Source organism: Pleurodeles waltl, chromosome 4_2, assembly GCF_031143425.1.
Source record: "Pleurodeles waltl isolate 20211129_DDA chromosome 4_2, aPleWal1.hap1.20221129, whole genome shotgun sequence".
Classification (NCBI taxonomy): domain Eukaryota; kingdom Metazoa; phylum Chordata; class Amphibia; order Caudata; family Salamandridae; genus Pleurodeles; species Pleurodeles waltl.
The window spans coordinates 503,270,536-503,290,095 of record NC_090443.1 but is presented as its reverse complement, the minus strand read 5'-3'; the positions used below and the strand labels follow the sequence as shown (position 1 = coordinate 503,290,095).

The 19,560-nt window shown below is 45.3% G+C and overlaps 1 protein-coding gene and 1 long non-coding RNA gene across 2 annotated transcripts in view; one reads left to right on the top strand and one right to left on the bottom strand.

Annotated features, from left to right (window-relative positions):
• Window positions 1–1,591, bottom strand: part of TNFSF18 (TNF superfamily member 18) — a 50,866-nt gene extending 49,275 nt beyond the window's left edge. The window contains exon 1 of the mRNA XM_069231974.1: window positions 65–1,591. Coding sequence (XP_069088075.1) covers window positions 65–247 — 183 coding nt within the window. The 5' untranslated portion in view covers window positions 248–1,591. The remainder of the gene's footprint in view (window positions 1–64) is intronic.
• LOC138293014 (uncharacterized) lies at window positions 1,452–19,207 on the top strand. Its single transcript, XR_011202874.1, has 2 exons — window positions 1,452–1,725; window positions 18,848–19,207. It is a non-coding gene; the product is annotated as an uncharacterized lncRNA (long non-coding RNA).
• Window positions 19,208–19,560: the final 353 nt, after the last annotated feature.

Sequence of the window (19,560 nt, the reverse complement as noted above, 5' to 3'; positions counted from 1 at the left end):
TATTTCAGGAAAAATAAGTTTACCATCGTAAGGGAAAAAAATATAATGAAAATGCATCACTCACCTTGTACCTTGGAAGCAGAAGGAGGCTGGAACATATTGATACCAGCAAGGCCACGACCATAGACACAAGGGCGGAGAGGAGCAACATCCGACATCTGTGTCCAGGCACTGTCTTTGGCACAGTGGGGTGACCAATAAAGATCTCGGTCTCCGTGGACTTTGCCTCCGATTCTGAACTGCTCATCTTCTATGGTTGAAGACACGCCAAGATCTGGAAGCTGTGCTTCTTTCGAAGTCCCAGTGACTGGGAGGAGTACAGATTCAGGGGTTGTACTGGACTGGATGCTAAAGAACTCCAGCCTGGAGCACAACCAGGCTCCTTGAAAGCAGCCACGATCAGTCAACAGAGGAGTTCCAGACGTCAAAAGAAATTCAATGGTTAGAGGTGGCAAGGAGCCACAGACATGCGACTGACGGAGAGTCAGAGGAGCGCTGCGTGCAGTGGATTACAGTGACCAATGTGCAAAACAATACAATGGCTCAAGGTGGCCAATGAGTCACAGCAACACAATTGATCAAGGTGGCCAATGAGCCACAATACAATTGACTTTGGAGCGGATGGAGCCACAGTAATGCAATGGATGGGCAAGCACGCACACCTGTACAAAGTACAAAGTTGTGAATGGTAGAGCAAAAACTGTGCAGTGGACCAAGAGGTGATGTGACTGGAGCAATGGAGGTTTAAGAAGCCACAACAATACAAGTGACTGAGGGAATGAAGTCGAAACAACACAACTGACTAAAGAATGGAGAAGCCAAAATAATGCAAATGACTGAAAAAAGCAAGTACCTGAAAAAATTAAATGAAGCACAATGGAAATGGTTGAGGGCTGAAAGGCAGCACAACAATGCAATTCACAAAGGAGTGGACAAGATTTACAACAATGTAATTTGTGGAGGAATAGAAAGAGCTACAGCAATGTGGGGAGTAAATTACCCTAAAACACGCTGTACACTTAGGAGCGGGTTTGGTTATGCTGATAGATTGGACTAGGAGTCCACAGAGCAGCTTCAGTGTGGTGAACACTGAAGTTGAAGGTGCCACAGTAACAAAAGAGAGGGAAAAATATAAAGAACTGCAGCAATGTAGCCAAGAAAGAAATCCAAGGAGCTATAGTGGTGTAGAAGCCCTCAATTCTTAACTAGAGATTGGGAGTCCCACTGGCTGCCACGGTGCAGCGAAAAGGTTTAGGAGCAATCGCGAGCATTGCCCGGATCCATCCAGCAGAAGAAGAAAGCTTGGAGAAACTCTGAGCATCCCTGGAAAGAGCCGGCCGCTATATAGCAGAAAAACACCCACACGTGTCTGCTACGTAGCGTAGCAGGGACTGGAATGGAAAGTGTTGTTCTGTCAATATTGCTCTCTCTCACTATCCCCAGTCTCACTTTCTATTTCGTCACCGTCTTGCGAAACCCAATGAACAATTGCAACTTTTCACTTGGCGCTACGCCAAAGTATTGCTTTTGAGCCTGAGCAGAGATTGCAGAAGCAATAAGGGGAATACGCCAAGAAGTGGGCGCGTGCAGGAAGTTAGAAGCACGGCGCCGGAAGGGAACTACGGAGCAGCGCGCGACAAGGAGGACGCAAAATGCTGCCAGACCTGATCTGAAATGTCAACTCGAAGGGACTTGGTAAAGGCAGAATGAAATAACTTGAAACTGGTGGGATTTTTTTTGCAGTTTCCTTATATTTCGAAAATAGCAGCTTTTTCTCTGTGTTATATGTTTGTTATCATGTTGACTATGCTGCCGCACTATTTCCATTAAATAACTTGATGATTTGTAAGTGTGCTCTTCGCTCCCACTTAGAACTCAACTTAGAGTGAAGATGCATGCCAACGAAGGGTTTACACGAGCTTCTTTCTGAGGGAGAAACCTCAGCAGCGCTATTCCTTGCGAAATAAGGAAATATAAAACTATAATCGGTTCGGTCGGCAGAATATTATATACTTTGTCTACATAATTTAGACATATCCTTAAATGGATAACACAACAACATTAGAGTCTGATTTCCCTCGTATGTTATCATTCCTATAGCAAGGCTTTCAGAAACGTAATTTCAGCAAGGCTGTCTTAAGTGACATAAAAGTGAGGTGAGCGTGCAGCGTGATCACGTGACTTTAAACAACACAAGAAAAATAACATAAACAGTGAATCAATATACTTCCCGTTTTGTTCCTTGATCCTCTCTCAACGGCCCATTATATTAATTATGAATGCTTTTCTCTGTGTTTAGAATAAATGCGGGACACAACATATATGTGTCGTCGACGTTTCGACCGATCCTAGCCCTGCTTTTTCAAAAACATCAAAAAGGGTTGTTTTAGGACTAAAACCATATACAGTCTGGAGTCATATGAACTTTAACACAACTTAAGATCCCAGTACAGATCCTAGTTGAAGGGCACATTATAAGTGCCTAGTCGTATAGCGTGGACCCCTCCCAGCCAGGATGGGGGGAAAAACGTGGACCAAGCTATGAGAAGCACATATAGGAGCAACAACGATTGATTCGTGTTGCTGTAAAGCTTAGAAAGGACAGGGGGCGACCGACCTTCTAGAATCTCTTTGGGGCTTTTAAGAATTACCGCACCTAGCGTGGCTTTCCCTACCTATCATTTTTTACCTCCCAACATTGAAAAGATGAAGACATTGTGCCATGTTGACATTCGCCTGGTCAGCATTTGTTCAAGTAGCAAAACGGGTACTATATTGATTGGTATTGCTTTATGTTATTTTTGTTGTGTTGTTTAAAGTCACTTGATCACACTGCATGATCACCTCACTTTTATGTTACTTTTTAAGAAGATTCTTGCTGAAATCACTTTTCTGAAAATCTCAGTATTTGAATGATAATTAACAAAGGCAATTGATGTGTCTAAATTATATACACAAAGTATATCATATTCCCTCGATGGAACCCATTGTAGTTTCATATTTTCTAATACTAGGTTCTGTGGGACACACGGTTACCCCATTGTCATTTTTGCAAAATAAGCTGGCAGCCCCAACTTTGTCTTGGCACACCAAGGACCATATTAATATGCTGCCCCAGTACAGCTACAAACTTGGGCCAGTTCTCGGAGCAATGCATTCACAAAGGATAGACCAACTGTTTTAAGCTTTTCAGTGCAAGAGTTTTCAATGGGTTAGAGAACACTCACGAAGGAGCATTGAGTGACTGAGCTCCCTGCAGAGTTATGTGTGAGCAGTCCATGAGACCACTTTCATCTCCTCAAAGTGGAATCTTTGGTGAGCAGAGAGATTGTATGCTACCTCTATGTGGTGCACAATCAGCATGCACAATCAGCACAGCACCTAACAACTCTTTTGCCTCTCCTTCCATTTCTGTAATGCAGCATCATGAGTGCAGAGGCAAAGGCACAGGAACACTTGGAATACTTTCCTGCACAAAAACAATCCATAGAACCCTCAGCACACGTCACTCCAAGCCCTTGGAGAACCTTTGGAAGCTGGATGTATAAAACAAAGTCCAGTCCTTTCACTCCCAGGACAGAAGCTGCAAGCAGCAGGCCAGCACAGCAAAGCTTTAGCAACATAAAAGGATGATGGACGGAGTGCTGAACAATGCAAACGCTCGCCCCAGTCACAGATCTGGGTTTAATCCATCGTTCTTGTGCTCACCATGCCACCCCAGTTTGGACCCAGCCATATGCAAATCAGTCTTGACCCTGTTCCATGGCTGGGTATGAGCTGGAATGGCATGGCAAGCAAAAAAACTGATGGATTAAACCCAGATCTGTGACTGGGGGTGAATGTTTGATTTGTTCTGCATTCCGTCCATCTTCTGTTGTTTTTGCATTTGTTGCCCCAAGTGGGAAGGGTATGCCCAGACGTGGGTCCCGTGCTTGCCATGCCACCAGATTCAATCTAGCCTGGCTGATAAAGGGTGATACCCTGAAACCGGTCCCAGGATGTTTGTTTCTGGTCCAGGGAGGTCCTGGCCTGGCAGTTCGGGCTGGACTGTTCCCATAGGGAACAGGGTCAAGACTGATTTGCATATGGCTGGGTTTGAGCTGGATTGGCATGGCAAGCAAAAAAACTGATGGATTAAACCCAGATCTGTTACTGGGGGTGAATGTTTGATTTGTTCTGCATCCTGTCCATCTTCTGTTGTTTTTGAATTTGGCGCCCCAAGTGGGAAGGGTATGCCCAGACGTGGGTCCTGTGCTTGCCATGCCACCAGATTCAAGCTAGCCTGGCTGATGAAGGGTGATACCCTAAAACCGGTCCCTGGATGCTTGTTTCTGGACCAGGGAGGACCTGACCTGGCAGTTCGGGCTGGACTGTTCCCATAGGGAACAGGGTCAAGAATGATTTGCATATGGCTGGGTCTGTGCTGGAATGGCATGGCAAGCAAAAAAACGGATGGATTAAACCCAGATCTGTGACTGGGGGTGAATGTTTGATTTGTTCTGCATTCCGTCCATCTTCTGTTGTTTTTGCATTTGTTGCCCCAAGTGGGAAGGGTATGCCCAGACGTGGGTCCCGTGCTTGCCATGCCACCAGATTCAAGCTAGCCTGGCTGATAAAGGGTGATACCCTGAAACCGGCCCCAGGATGTTTGTTTCTGGTCCAGGGAGGACCTGGCCTGGCAGTTCGGGCTGGACTGTTCACATAGGGAACAGGGTCAAGACTGATTTGCATATGGCTGGGTTTGAGCTGGATTGGCATGGCAAGCAAAAAAACGGATGGATTAAACCCAGATCTGTTACTGGGGGTGAATGTTTGATTTGTTCTGCATCCCGTCCATCTTCTGTTGTTTTTGCATTTGTCGCCCCAAGTGGGAAGGGTATGCCCAGACGTGGGTCCTGTGCTTGCCATGCCACCAGATTCAAGCTAGCCTGGCTGATGAAGGGTGATACCCTGAAACCGGTCCCTGGATGCTTGTTTCTGGACCAGGGAGGACCTGACCTGGCAGTTCGGGCTGGACTGTTCCCATAGGGAACAGGGTCAAGAATGATTTGCATATGGCTGGGTCTGTGCTGGAATGGCATGGCAAGCAAAAAAACTGATGGATTAAACACAGATCTGTGACTGGGGGTGAATGTTTGATTTGTTCTGCATTCCGTCCATCTTCTGTTGTTTTTGCATTTGTTGCCCCAAGTGGGAAGGGTATGCCCAGAGGTGGGTCCCGTGCTTGCCATGCCACCAGATTCAAGCTAGCCTGGCTGATAAAGGGTGATACCCTGAAACCGGTCCCAGGATGTTTGTTTCTGGTCCAGGGAAGACCTGGCCTGGCAGTTCGGGCTGGACTGTTCCCATAGGGAACAGGGTCAAGACTGATTTGCATATGGCTGGGTTTGAGCTGGATTGGCCTGGCAAGCAAAAAAACTGATGGATTAAACCCAGATCTGTTACTGGGGGTGAATGTTTGATTTGTTCTGCATTCCGTCCATCTTCTGTTGTTTTTGCGTTTGTCGCCCCAAGTGGGAAGGGTATGCCCAGACGTGGGTCCTGTGCTTGCCATGCCACCAGATTCAAGCTAGCCTGGCTGATGAAGGGTGATACCCTGAAACCGGTCCCTGGATGCTTGTTTGTGGACCAGGGAGGACCTGACCTGGCAGTTCGGGCTGGACTGTTCCCATAGGGAACAGGGTCAAGAATGATTTGCATATGGCTGGGTCTGTGCTGGAATGGCATAGCAAGCAAAAAAACTGATGGATTAAACCCAGATCTGTGACTGGGGGTGAATGTTTGATTTGTTCTGCATTTCGTTGGGAAGGGTATGCCCAGATGTGGGTCCCGTGCTTGCCATGCCACCAGATTCAAGCTAGCCTGGCTGATAAAGGGTGATACCCTGAAACCGGTCCCAGGATGTTTGTTTCTGGTTCAGGGAGGACCTGGCCTGGCAGTTCGTGCTGGACTGTTCCCATAGGGAACAGGGTCAAGACTGATTTGCATATGGCTGGGTTTGAGCTGGATTGGCATGGCAAGCAAAAAAAACTGATGGATTAAACCCAGATCTGTTGCTGGGGGTGAATGTTTGATTTGTTCTGCATCCCATCCATCTTCTGTTGTTTTTGCATTTGTCGCCCCAAGTGGGAAGGGTATGCCCAGACGTGGGTCCTGTGCTTGCCATGCCACCAGATTCAAGCTAGCCTGGCTGATGAAGGGTGATACCCTGAAACCGGTCCCTGGATGCTTGTTTCTGGACCAGGGAGGACCTGACCCGGCAGTTCGGGCTGGACTGTTCCCATAGGGAACAGGGTCAAGAATGATTTGCATATGGCTGGGTCTGTGCTGGAATGGCATGGCAAGCAAAAAAACTGATGGATTAAACCCAGATCTGTTACTGGGGGTGAATGTTTGATTTGTTCTGCATCCCGTCCATCTTCTGTTGTTTTTGAATTTGGCGCCCCAAGTGGGAAGGGTATGCCCAGACGTGGGTCCTGTGCTTGCCATGCCACCAGATTCAAGCTAGCCTGGCTGATGAAGGGTGATACCCTAAAACCGGTCCCTGGATGCTTGTTTCTGGACCAGGGAGGACCTGACCTGGCAGTTCGGGCTGGACTGTTCCCATAGGGAACAGGGTCAAGAATGATTTGCATATGGCTGGGTCTGTGCTGGAATGGCATGGCAAGCAAAAAAACTGATGGATTAAACACAGATCTGTGACTGGGGGTGAATGTTTGATTTGTTCTGCATTCCGTCCATCTTCTGTTGTTTTTGCATTTGTTGCCCCAAGTGGGAAGGGTATGCCCAGAGGTGGGTCCCGTGCTTGCCATGCCACCAGATTCAAGCTAGCCTGGCTGATAAAGGGTGATACCCTGAAACCGGTCCCAGGATGGTTGTTTCTGGTCCAGGGAGGACCTGGCCTGGCAGTTCGGGCTGGACTGTTCCCATAGGGAACAGGGTCAAGACTGATTTGCATATGGCTGGGTTTGAGCTGGATTGGCCTGGCAAGCAAAAAAACTGATGGATTAAACCCAGATCTGTTACTGGGGGTGAATGTTTGATTTGTTCTGCATCCCGTCCATCTTCTGTTGTTTTTTGCATTTGTCGCCCCAAGTGGGAAGGGTATGCCCAGACGTGGGTCCTGTGCTTGCCATGCCACCAGATTCAAGCTAGCCTGGCTGATAAAGGGTGATACCCTGAAACCGGTCCCTGGATGCTTGTTTCTGGACCAGGGAGGACCTGACCTGGCAGCTCGGGCTGGACTGTTCCCATAGGGAACAGGGTCAAGAATGATTTGCATATGGCTGGGTCTGTGCTGGAATGGCATGGCAAGCAAAAAAACTGATGGATTAAACTCAGATCTGTGACTGGGGGTGAATGTTTGATTTGTTCTGCATTCCGTCCATCTTCTGTTGTTTTTGCATTCAGTACAGCAAAGCAACAGGCAGAGTGGCAATCCCTCCTACAGCATCCAGCTCTTCTTCCTGGCAGAATGTCCTCAGTCCTCAAGGATTGTCATTCTGTGGGGTTAGAGGCCCAGTACTTATACCCGTTTCTGTTTTTGAACTAGGCAAACTTTAGAGAGAAGTCTTTGCAGTGCACAAGACCCTGCTCTAGCCCCAGACTCACTCCAGGGGGTTGGAGACTGCTTTGTGTGAGGACAGGCACAGCCCTATTCAGGTGCAGGTGTCAGCGCCTCCCACCACTCTAACTCAGGAAGACCCATTATTCTGGAAATGGGCTATCAGGATATGCAGGCACACCTCAGCTCACTTGGTGTGACTGCCTAAAGTGAATACACAAACAGCCCAACTGTCATCGTGACCCAGACATGCATTCAGCAGACAGGCAGAGGCACAGAATGGTTAAACAAGAAAATGGCCACTTTCTAATGCTGGCATTTTCAAACTTACAATTAAAAAAAACAACTTCACCAAAAGATGTATTTTTAAATTGTGATTTCAGAGACCCCAAACACCACATTTCAATCTGCTCCCAATGGGAAATTACACTTAAACATCTTTAAAGGCAATCTCCATGTTAACCTATAGGAGAGGTTGTCTTTGCAATGCTGAAAACCGAATTTAGCAGTATTTCACTATCAGGACAGGTAAAACACACCAGTACATGTCCTACCTTTTAAATACACAGCACCATGTCCATGGGGCTGCCTTATGCGACTTACATGTAGTAAAAGTTGCAGTTTGCTCCTGGCAAGTTGGTGCACTAGCCATGTCGAAGTGGCAGGTTAAAACTGCACACACAAGCACTGCAATGACAGACCTGAGCCATTTTTGCAGGGCTACTAATGTGGGTGGCACATTCAGTGCTGCGGGTCCACTAGTAGCATTTGATTTACAGGCCATGGGCACACCTGGTTCACTATACTAGGGACCTACCAGTAAATCAAATATGCCAATCATGGATAAACCAATTACCAATACAATTTAGAAAGAGAGCACTTGCACTTTAGCACTGGTCAGCAGTGGTAATGGTTTGAGAGTCCTAAAGCCAGCAAAAGCGAAATTCAGCACAGGATCAAAAACGATAGAAGCCAAAAGACATGGGAAACCAAGCCAAGAGCTGATAGGTCTAACACAGGTAGACTCCACCAAGACGTGAAGGAGACAGTGCAAGCCCAGGGACAGTAGGCCTTCTTTAGCAACAACAAAGAGGACCTCACCCACTTAGGTGAGATCGAGTCTACCTATTTCACAGGACAAATAAAAGGCAAGTAAGAAGACACCAGGGACGTCTCTAGCAGTTGCACCCACAATAACCCCTGTACAAAACCTATATAAAGTGGTTAATCGGATAGAGTCCAGTAGCTACTGAGCCCTAGAGCGCCCGGAGGAATGGATCAGAGAGTAGCACTGGAGGGAGAGAATGGGAGAGGGATGGGGTGTCCCCATAGCGAGTAGGAGTGCATGGGAGCAGAATGGGCTCCACAGCAGACATGACAACTGAAAGAGCAGGTCCAAGGGTGTTGAAGTGCTGAGGACATAGAAAAGGGATGTGTGTCACCCTGCAATTGGTCGAGCATGAAAGGAGGAGCTATGGAAGGAAGAGCGATGGGGACTTGACAGGGTTGAGGGTTTGTGAAGGAGAGACAAAGGAGAACACAGGGGTTTGAGATCAGCAGTGATGGCATTCAAGTCACAGGGAGAGTGAGAATAAGCAGGAAGGGAGAGGAGCAGAGAAGGAATAGGAGGAGGAGGAGATGGAGAGCGAAACGGTGGAAGAGAGCAAAACGAGGAGCAAAGGCGAGATTACCTCTGCTTCAGAAATGAAGGAAATTGACAGAAGTGGTTGCGCAAAATAGACAAGTGAAAGAGAGACTGGGAGCAGGAGAGTAAGAGGACGGAGAGTTGTGGCTGGGGCCTAATTAGCTCAGGGCGAGAGGAGGGGTGAAGGAAAGTAACAACAGCTGTGATGCAATATGGAAGGAATGCAGTGGAGAGGATGTGAAAAGCAATGGAGAGCGTTGCCATAATGAGGCACATAGAACTGAAGGGAGAGTGAGCATGAGGGAGTATGAGGGTGAATGGTGGAAGGGAAAAGGCACCTTTGACAAAGGCCTTGAAGAGACAGTAGATAAAGACAGGGAGGGAGAGAGAGTGTAAATGTGACGGTTTGAGTGGCAGAACATTTTTATTTATTTCTCTATATTTATTTTTGTGATAACACCTGGACTTGGGCCAAGGGGACTGAGAGTGCTTTACACGAAAACAGTTACCAAACAATCACATCGAGAATACATTAGAGATGCAACCTAAGAGAATGAAAAGCATGAAATCAGAGTAAGAGAGAGATAAACTGTACTTAGATAAAGTTCCCTAGCAGTCTGTTGCTGGGTAACTTTGAGATGCAAAAGAGACAAGTCAAAGATTATATAGGATAACAAGTAAAGGCAAGGGGATTTTAATCCAAGCGTCTTTGGAAGAGAAGAGCTTTGCTATTTTCTTGAAGGTAGCCTGGCATGTGGTCAAGCAGAGGGTTGGAGGAAAGGACTTCCAAATTCTGATGGCGTTCCTAGGGAAAGATTGATTCATGAATCACTGTCGATTGAAAGTGGGAGCAGTAGTGGCTGGGAACTCTTGAACGTGGTTTGGCATAAAATTTGTTTTCGACTTTTAAGTTGCGAGCGAGACACATGAGAGGTTGAAAGTGGCAGGGGATTATTTTGGTACACAATTTAAATAAAAATCTTAAGCTTGAAAAGGTAAATCACATTAAAGAAAATGACGGCATTTGACACTGATTTACAATTAGTAGGAGAGGTAAATGTAAGCCTGTGGCACCAAGCCGCGATGGTGCAGAGGCACAACAAATACATTTTAGTCAGGTTCCACTGAGCGATTTTGATTTGTAGTAATATATGTAAGCAGGGCAAATATATCGCTGCCAAAGCATACTGTTTTGCATTCAACAGGCAGGCAAAGGTTTTCAGAGTGACTTTACATTAGCATAAACCCACTACACAAGTTTTGATGTAAACTAATCGCTGTGCAAAGGGGAAGTTTAGCTGCCAAGTTTTCACTTTCGCTATGTTTCGGATTTCCAAAATCCTCAAGTTCTTTTCAATTACATTTTAATGTTTTATGTGTGAGACGTTGAATGATATTTTATAGTGAGAACAAAGCAGTTAAGACCATATCAGTTATCAATCTCTTCTTTTTACTGCCCATTTCACACAGCAAACAAGACAGGAGAAAGGAGCTCCTTTGCCCAAGTAAAGATACAAGAGCAATTGCATTTTTCCGACAGCCCCTAACCGGAAATAATTTATTTTTATTTTTAGCCTGCTCTTTGATTCTGTGGCAAGACAGGAGGCTTTGGATTAAGCGTCTTCTTGTTTGCTGTTTATTACCAACACTCGCAGCAGCCAATGAAAATAAACTTTTAACTCATTTCCCAAAACATTCAACATGACATTGGGCCCTATTCTGACTTTGGCTGATGGGATACTCCTTCACAAACGTGATGAAGATCCTGCCCACCGTTTTACATGTTCCATAGGATATAATGGAACTTGTAATAAGGCGGATGGGATATCCGTCACGTTTGTGACGGAGTATCCCATCCGCCAAGGTCGTAATCAGACCCATTATGTTTCTTGCACCAGTCATGGCACTTATCACCATATATAACAAGTTGGCGCCATATTTTGTCCTTTCTTTGCTGCTTTCGCAACAGTTAAGTGCTCCCATTGTGTATATATTGCACAAAGTTGGATGTTGAGTATTTTGAATATTTGTTATTTAATTTAATTTGCCTAGTGTATGCGAATATTATCCTTGAATATACACCATGTTTTCAGCACCCAACAGGGGTGCTGGGAGGCATGGAGACAGAGTGTGTTTGCACGAGGACCCCACTTGTCCTCTTTTCAGCTCGCTAGCCCAAGTGCGTGTCCTACTCACAGCAGGCTCTTTTTCGACTTGTATCAGCCCAGTGAACACGCACACTCATGCTCAGCAGATTTGAGCTGGCTCCTGCCTATACAAATAAGCTGCAGTTGAGCTTGATCGTCTTCCCTAGCCTCCATCACCTGGGCAAGTACTGAGGCTATATATGTTATCCTGAGAGGCTCTGGACACAACTGCAACACTTTCTCCTGTGCTGGTGATCCACACAACCAAAAGTACAGAATGCAATGAATCAACTAACCTGCCTTATGATCAACATGAGGATGTCCTACTCCTGGCAGGAGCTATTGTTGATGCATTAGATACGTAGAAAAAAAAAAAAGGGGGGGGGACTGGGATATAGACTGGTCCAGTGCACGTTCTCCCAATATACAATATGAAAAGTTACTGGGTGCACTGTTCCAACATGTAAGAGTTATATTCGACCCCTCTCACAGGCACACGCTCATTCAGAAGCAATAGCCGTCATGCATCATCATCGGGCTCTGCTCCACACCAGACTGGCACTGCAATGTCTGACAGGGTCCTACATGGGACCAACAAGCCAAAAAGTTTTTTAGTTATCTCAGTACCCTAAAAAATGTTAGGTTACTAAGAGACAACTGGAGAGAATAAGGATTAAAATTGGCTCGGGTACCTCCTCAATATAAGAAGATATTTAATAAATAAATGAGGACCCGGTCAAGGTTAAAAACACAGAAAAAAAGTGAAGGGGAAATAATGGTCCCGCACTTTCTATACTCATAGTGTAAAGTACAATGACTTCTGCCTCTTGAAAAAAGTCAACATGTTTCGCACCTAAAACTTGTCCACAAGGATCTCACGGCGCTTCATCAGGACTAAACAGTAATAATTCTCCAGAACATCACATATATGTATATAATTTGTTCAATCAAAAACTTTATAAGGAGTAAAACAATTTTTTTACTCACTACAGTTCTGTTTTTATTAACACAAAAACTACTGGTAACCTGTAAAAACAGAAACACAAAACACATGTGTGCCAAAAGAATTGTAAATCACTTGAGAAATAATAAAAGATGACATAAAGATAGCTGGAAGTGCAATACCACAACAACACTCTTCGAAATAGCTCAATAAAATACTTGCTTACTCACCATGGTTCGGGAAGGAACGACCTCCGAAAGGACATATGTCCATCATCAGTCAGGATATCTATAATGGTGTATTGAGAAGAAACTTTCCAAATAAATCATATATATGGCAGAGGAACTAAATGAAAATATGTTGGGATGATATGATAAAAAGACATGGAACTTAAAATACTTAATAGTAGATATTATCAGGGAGTCCTATCCAAACAGAGCGGCACATAGTGAACAAAAGGAGAATAGGTTACATAAACTGCATCTATTCTGGTCTTGCACAATATCTATATATGATCAGTACAAAATGTAAGGAGGGGGACCAAAAAAGTACCACACAACACGGGTCCTAATCAGGCCAAGCTAAATGAATAGCCTAGGGCTGGTACAATGCCATCATCATTTTAAAAAGACCAACAGAATACCTCGTACAGAGGAGAGAAATACTCACTGGAGCGCCATCATAGTCAACTGCTGCACTGTGTAACCTGTCTGCGTTGTCAAACTCCGAGGAATGAACGCGGGCAGGACGTGGTAGAAGAGGGGAAGGTTGCACAGGAATTCGCCAGTCGGGGCAGCCGACTAGCACTTCCTGGTTCCGCCCTCTAGTATCCCAACAAAGGGTAAACATAGAAAACAGACATGAGACTCTGTGTATGTGGTTCCGGCAAGGATCGGAACACTCGGCAAAGTGTTAAACATATGAAACCCTCATCGACAGGAAAATAACTTCTTCTATTTGCAATGAGGGAAAAAGGAAGGCTTGTTAAAGCACAGTGACGGGAAATACAATCTGAAGATTGCAGTCACAGTTGCCAGGTTGAATAACGAGAAAAAAGACTCTAAATGGGAAATAATAATAAAAACCGAAAATACTAATAAAGAATAATAATAAAGGAAAAAATAAACAATTGAAAAATTGTCATGACACAAGAGGCATTAGATGCATCAGTTACCCAATCAGTAAACAGGGCACTGACAGTCGCTCTTCAACCAATCGTCCATGTGCTAAAGATATATGCTTTGTCTGTTCCACCTTGTGGCCCAGAACCCCCCAACACATCCTCTCTTTCGTGTCAGTGGCCCTTCACAGATAACTGATCAGCCCCATGCTGTGACCTTGGCCCGCATGTCAAAACTTTGGGCCTCATTACGAGTTTGGCGGACGGCCTCTGCCGCCCGCCAAACTCGTTCCTCCATCAGGCCGCCTGTGCGGCCTAAACACCGCCAGCCTAATTAGGAGTTCACCCCAGGGCCTTAACATTGATGGCGGTTCCTAATGGAGCAAGCGCCAATGTGGCGGTGCGGCGGGTGCAACAGCACTCATCACACATTCGGGCAGTAAAATGCGCAACAGGGCTGTACATGGGGGCCCCTACACTGTCCATGCCAAGTGCGTGGGCACTGCAGAGGGCCCCAAGGGTCCCCAGATGCCCCCATTCCACCAAGCTTTCCATGGTGGTGTAACCACCATGGAAAGGCTGGTGGTATAGGGGCTTGTAACCCCCAGCATCCCCTGGTGGACTACAACCGCCGGTACTGCCAGGCTGCAGGCAGGCGGTGTCGGCGGCCGGACTGTGGCAGCTCTGCCACAGTCATAATGTGGTGGTCTGACCGCCACGAACGCAGCTGTCCAACCTCCACCGTGGGTCTGGCGGTCTGAAGACTGCCAGACTCATAATGATTGCTCAGAGTCTCCAGATCATGCCTGTTCTGCTCCATAGCCGTCAACAAGTGGTCCGTCCACTTCCTTGTGACCCCCCTCGACAACAACAAGGACAACACTCAGTCCCCTCCCTCCGATTTAAACAATGACTCCTATCATCGCCCCAAATACCATCGTGACAGCCAATATGACCAATTATTTTCTCCCCCTTTACTCCCTCTGTGCCAAGCGCTGCTTAGATTTTGATCCAGACACCATTGTCCCTCCCTGCTCATCAGGCTGGACTCCCCTTCCTACAGTAACTGACTATGTACATGACCGGCTCCGAAAAGGTTTTAACAAGGAAGTCGGTCACCAGCTCCGTAAAAGTTTTGACAAGGAGGTCTGTAGCCAGCTCCACTCTGAGTGCTCCCACCCTGATATCCCAGAGAGAGTAGCAGATACCCTGTATCTCAAACCCAACTTGGCTACTTCCTCAAGGACCGCAAGAAAGGGATCAACGGGTCCTGGAAGACCTATCAAGACAAAGTCCTGGACCTTTGGTGGCCACTTTGCAAAATCCTTGACATTGCTGTTTTCCGCAAAAGAGACTGACACTCCTGTTTATCCTGCTACCTTGGCAGGTGGGCTCAGTGTGCACTATGCCTATTGGGTAATGCCAATTGCGCACTATCGGTGGAGTGCTTACGCTCAGTACTTGTGCACATCGACCCTAAACTCACAGAGCTTGCAAATGCCAAGCCAGGACCTTTGGCCAAGGGTATGCTTTTTGGGGACTAATTTGTTAAGGATTTGGAGAAATTAATCCACACCTCCACAGCTCTTGACAAAGCCCAGACATCTCTCCACAAGGTTTTCCACCAATGCCTTTTTGCCAGGGCTGGCCGTTTCTAAGGGCGACCATCCGGCCGAGCTACAACTCACAGCCCCCAATGCTTCTATGCAGCCAGAGGCCATGGCCATTCCACAGAAGCTCAAGACACATTCTATCCTGCCAGAGAGTGTGGTGACCGACCCTGTTATGTCAGGGGATCCTTCTGCTCCCAGGGCAATTACAACACGGGAGCAAATACCCAAGGTAAGCTTGATTCAGCCCTCCTCTGTTGTATTGGGGGGCAGGACCCATCTGTTTCTGACCCACTGGTCCTCTCCGAAATCTAATCCTTGGGTTTTGGAGACAGTGATGGGATTCAAGATGTAGTTTCTAGGGGGTTCCTCACCAAACCCTTCTTCCTCCTCCTATCCATTTTCCCACCTAGGTCAGTCCTTTATCAAACAAGAAATAAATCAACTTCTAAAGAAAGATGCAACCTGTCCTCATCTGAATCCTTCAGGATTCTGCAGCATTATTTTTGTGATAACCAAAAGAGTAGGCAACACCTCCTTGGTGAACAATCTGAAAGAATTCAACAGCTGGATTCTTTATCGTTATTTCAAAATGGAAGGGATTCATCTCATCATAGATATTAGAGAAGGCGACTGGATGGTTGGCCTTGACTTGAATGACGCATATCTCTCTATTCTGAATTTTTCCTCCACATCAGAAGTTCTTTCAATTTGTGTGGAACGATCAATCATTCCACTCCAAGGTCCCCCCTTTGGACTCTCTTCTGTTCTGGGGTGCTTCACCAGAGTCACGCACCCGATGGCATAGAATTTCCAATCCCAAGATGTACATTTGATCATCCATCTAGATGACATTCTCCTCATGGTCCAGGACAAACAGAGCCTTCTATGACACCTGGACTGGACTATCCAGCTCCTACAGGTCCTGGGTTTCCTCATCAATGCAAAGAAGTCTGTTCTTTCCTCCACCCGTCATATAGAATTTGTCATATTCCAGATCAACACCTCTACTTCCCTTCTGTCCCTTCCCTTCCAGACATTGAGCACAGTCTATAAAGAGATTTGGTCCACCCTCCACAATGACAAAGTCCCTCTGAGAGTCTTCGTCAGGGTAAAAGGACTATTGGCTTCCTCTAGCCAAACAGTCTTCCTGAAAGTCAACCATTTCCAGAGAGGCGTAGTATACTCAGAATTATTCGCTCTCACTCCAGAGACTAGAACCCAGCTCCAATGGTGGCTGGATCACATGACAGCCTGGAATGGCAGAGCCACATTTGGCAACATCTCCACCGGAAGTCGGTGGTTCTGAGAAGAGGCAGATTTACACATAAATTGTTTAGAGCTTTTAGCCTGGTCATTTGCAATCAAAACATTAGCCCCTCAATCCAGTTGTTGTGTCGTGCGTAGAATGGACAACACTTCAGCAGTCGCTGGGATGGTCCTTCTCTTTGAGACCTGATCAGTTGGCGCCTTTCTTCAGCACCGGAGCGGTCCCCTTCATTTCACCTTTCCTATTTTTCTGATGATCCTAATGGTCTGTCCCAGACACTCCGACAATGGGTGTAATTGATTCTAAATCACGCACCTATGGAGAGCACAGCCTTGGTTCCCTGTAGTCGTGGAGATGTCTAAAGACTCAAGATTTTCCAGTCCAGAGTCCCTCATTTCAAAATCTTCTGATTCACCTAGTGGGTTTTTCACATCCATTTCTTCTTCAGGGCAAGATTCAACACATGGCCTGGCAACATTGGTCACCACCAGACAATCTATTACTTTCATATTTGGCTCCTGGTTGGACTCAACCCACAAATGATAAGCCTCAGTTATCTCTGTCATTAATTTCTTAGCAGAAATGGCTTCCAATGGCTTGTGATATTTTTCCATCAATAAACAGCAGTCTGGAATTTCAGCAGGGCATTCCCTTATTGGGGGGAAACAATTGGCAAACACCCTTTGGTAAGTAGAGCCATTCATTTAATAAATCCTCCTTTTCTGAAATATTCCAATCTATAGGATGTTAACATCATTTTCAAATTCCTTCTGAGATGACCGGCCAATTCAGACCTGTTCAGGAAACAATTTTTAGGTAAACTGATTACTCTTTCATGCTTATTGTCCTGCAGAAAGGTGTCTGATGTCAAGGCCTTAGACATCTCAGGCAGAGTTTTTTCTCCTGATGGAGTAACTTTTTCGATATCAAGAAGGACAAAAATTCTCTCTAGACAAATCACTTATCCATGTTTTACAGAAGACCCAAATTATTTGTTGTTCCTTGCCTGAAAGAATACAAGGATCATACCAGAGAATATCATCAACTCAATGGCTGCCAGCTCCTGATTGCATTCCAGAAACCATTCCATCCTCTGTCTTTCACTACTTTGGCTCGTAGGGTGAAATGGATTCTTTCCGAAGCTGGCATAGATACTTCCAAATTCAGAGCCCACTCAGAGGAGCCATGGCTTCAAAATCTTTTACCTTAGGTTCTCACCTTCAAGATATCATGAAAGCAGCATATTAGCCTGCTGACTATACTTTTAAGACATTTTATTACAAACCAATATTATACGTAGCATCAGAAGTGTTACAACAGCTTTGAACAAACATAATCCAAAGCCTAAAGTTCTGCCATAGAATAAAAGTTTTTCCAGCTAACGCTTCAAGAATTTTCAATTCTATTAAGGACACGGAGGCGAGGATTATCCCACCCTATTTTGTCACAATATACAGTTTCATGTAATTATATTGTTAATGGCAATGTGGCTGATGATTTTCCCACCCTTCTGTATTTGATATTGAATTTTATGATGGCCTTTGATTGTGATGTCATGGGTGTTACGATGCCTTTCTCTGTTTTCTTTCAGAGTCCAATCAGAAGAGTGGGTAATTGATGTAGGAGTTTTCCTCCAGGTCTGCAAGGTCTTCTGGAACCACTTGGTCCTTAAATAACTCCAGTTCTGAGCTCTTGCTACTTGGTTAGGTGGAGGTTATCCAGTTATGGGGATATCCAGTCAACAGAAAATGGATGTCGAAATTTATTTAGCTGCCTAGGCAAAGGACAAAATATGACGCTGACATGTTTTATATGCTGATATGAGCCGTGATTGGTGCAAGGAAAGTGATGTCATGTTGAATTTTTTGGCAAATGTAGTCCAAGTTAAAAGTTTATTTTCATTGGCTGCTGTGCGTTTTGTGTAATAAACAGCAAAGGAGAAGCATAATCCTCGCCTCCATGTCCTTAATAGAATTGAAAATCTTTGATGCATTAGCTAGAAACCTTTTTAATGCTGAATGCTACTCGGACAGATGGCTGAGTGTCTTTCTTGAAACACTGTTTAATACATTGTAGTATGCGAAACCTCAAGATCAGGTTTCCATGGCCACCACAGTATTCTCTCTGAGCCTGGCTCACACTGCCTCGGACACTATTAAAGAGAAGTTGAGGGCCCTTGCTGCAGGTGAGAAAAGCACCTTAGGCAGTGCTGCATGGGAGCTAAACATGCGTGACAACACAATTTAGAGCAGTGATGCGGGGACACCAACTAAAATTCATTGGCCTAAATGCAACGCCTGATGTGTGGCCCTTGGCAGGGCTGGGGAAGTCAAATTATCAGTACTATATTAAATATTATAAAATAAATTATGAACTGCATTTAGACTTGTACACTAATTCACCCAACTTCAACATGCAGTACAGTAGTTGAGGTATATTGCTAGACTGATTCAGGTTTATTTAACAAATACATGCAAGTAACTAACAAGCCTTTGTGGAAAAAGGAATTTGTTTTAATAAACAGATGCCTTTCTCTGTTTTCTTTCAGAGTCCATTAAGAAGAGTGGGTATTTGATGGAGTTTTCCTCCAGGTCTGCAAGGTCTTCTGGAACCAGTTGGTCCTTAAATGACTCCAGTTCTGAGCTCTTGCTACTTGGTTAGGTGGTGGTTATCCAGTTATGGTGATATCCAGTCAACAGAAAATGGATGTCGAAATGTGTTTAGCCGCCTAGTCAAAGAAAAAGGACAAAATATGACACTAACATGTTTTATATGCTGATATGAGCCGTGATTGGTGCAAGGAAAGTGATGTCATGTTGAATTTTTTGGCAAATGTAGTCCAAGTTAAAAGCTTATTTTCATTGGCTGCTGTGCGTTTTGTGTAATAAACAGCAAAGGAGAAGCATAATCCTCGGCTCCATGTCCTTAATAGAATTGAAAATCTTTGATGCGTTAGCTAGAAACTTTTTTAGTGCTGAATGCTACTCGGACAGGTGGCTGTGTGTCTTTCTTGAAACACTGTTTAATACATTGTAGTATGCGAAACCTCAAGATCAGGTTTCCATGGCCACCACAGTATTCTCTCTGAGCCTGGCTCACACTGCCTCGGACACTTTTAAAGAGAAGTTGAGGGCCCTTGCTGCAGGTGAGAAAAGCACCTTAGGCAGTGCTGTAGGGGAGCTAAACATGCGTGACAACACAATTTAGAGCAGTGATGTGGGGACACCAACTAAAATTCATTGGCCTTAATGCAACGCCTGA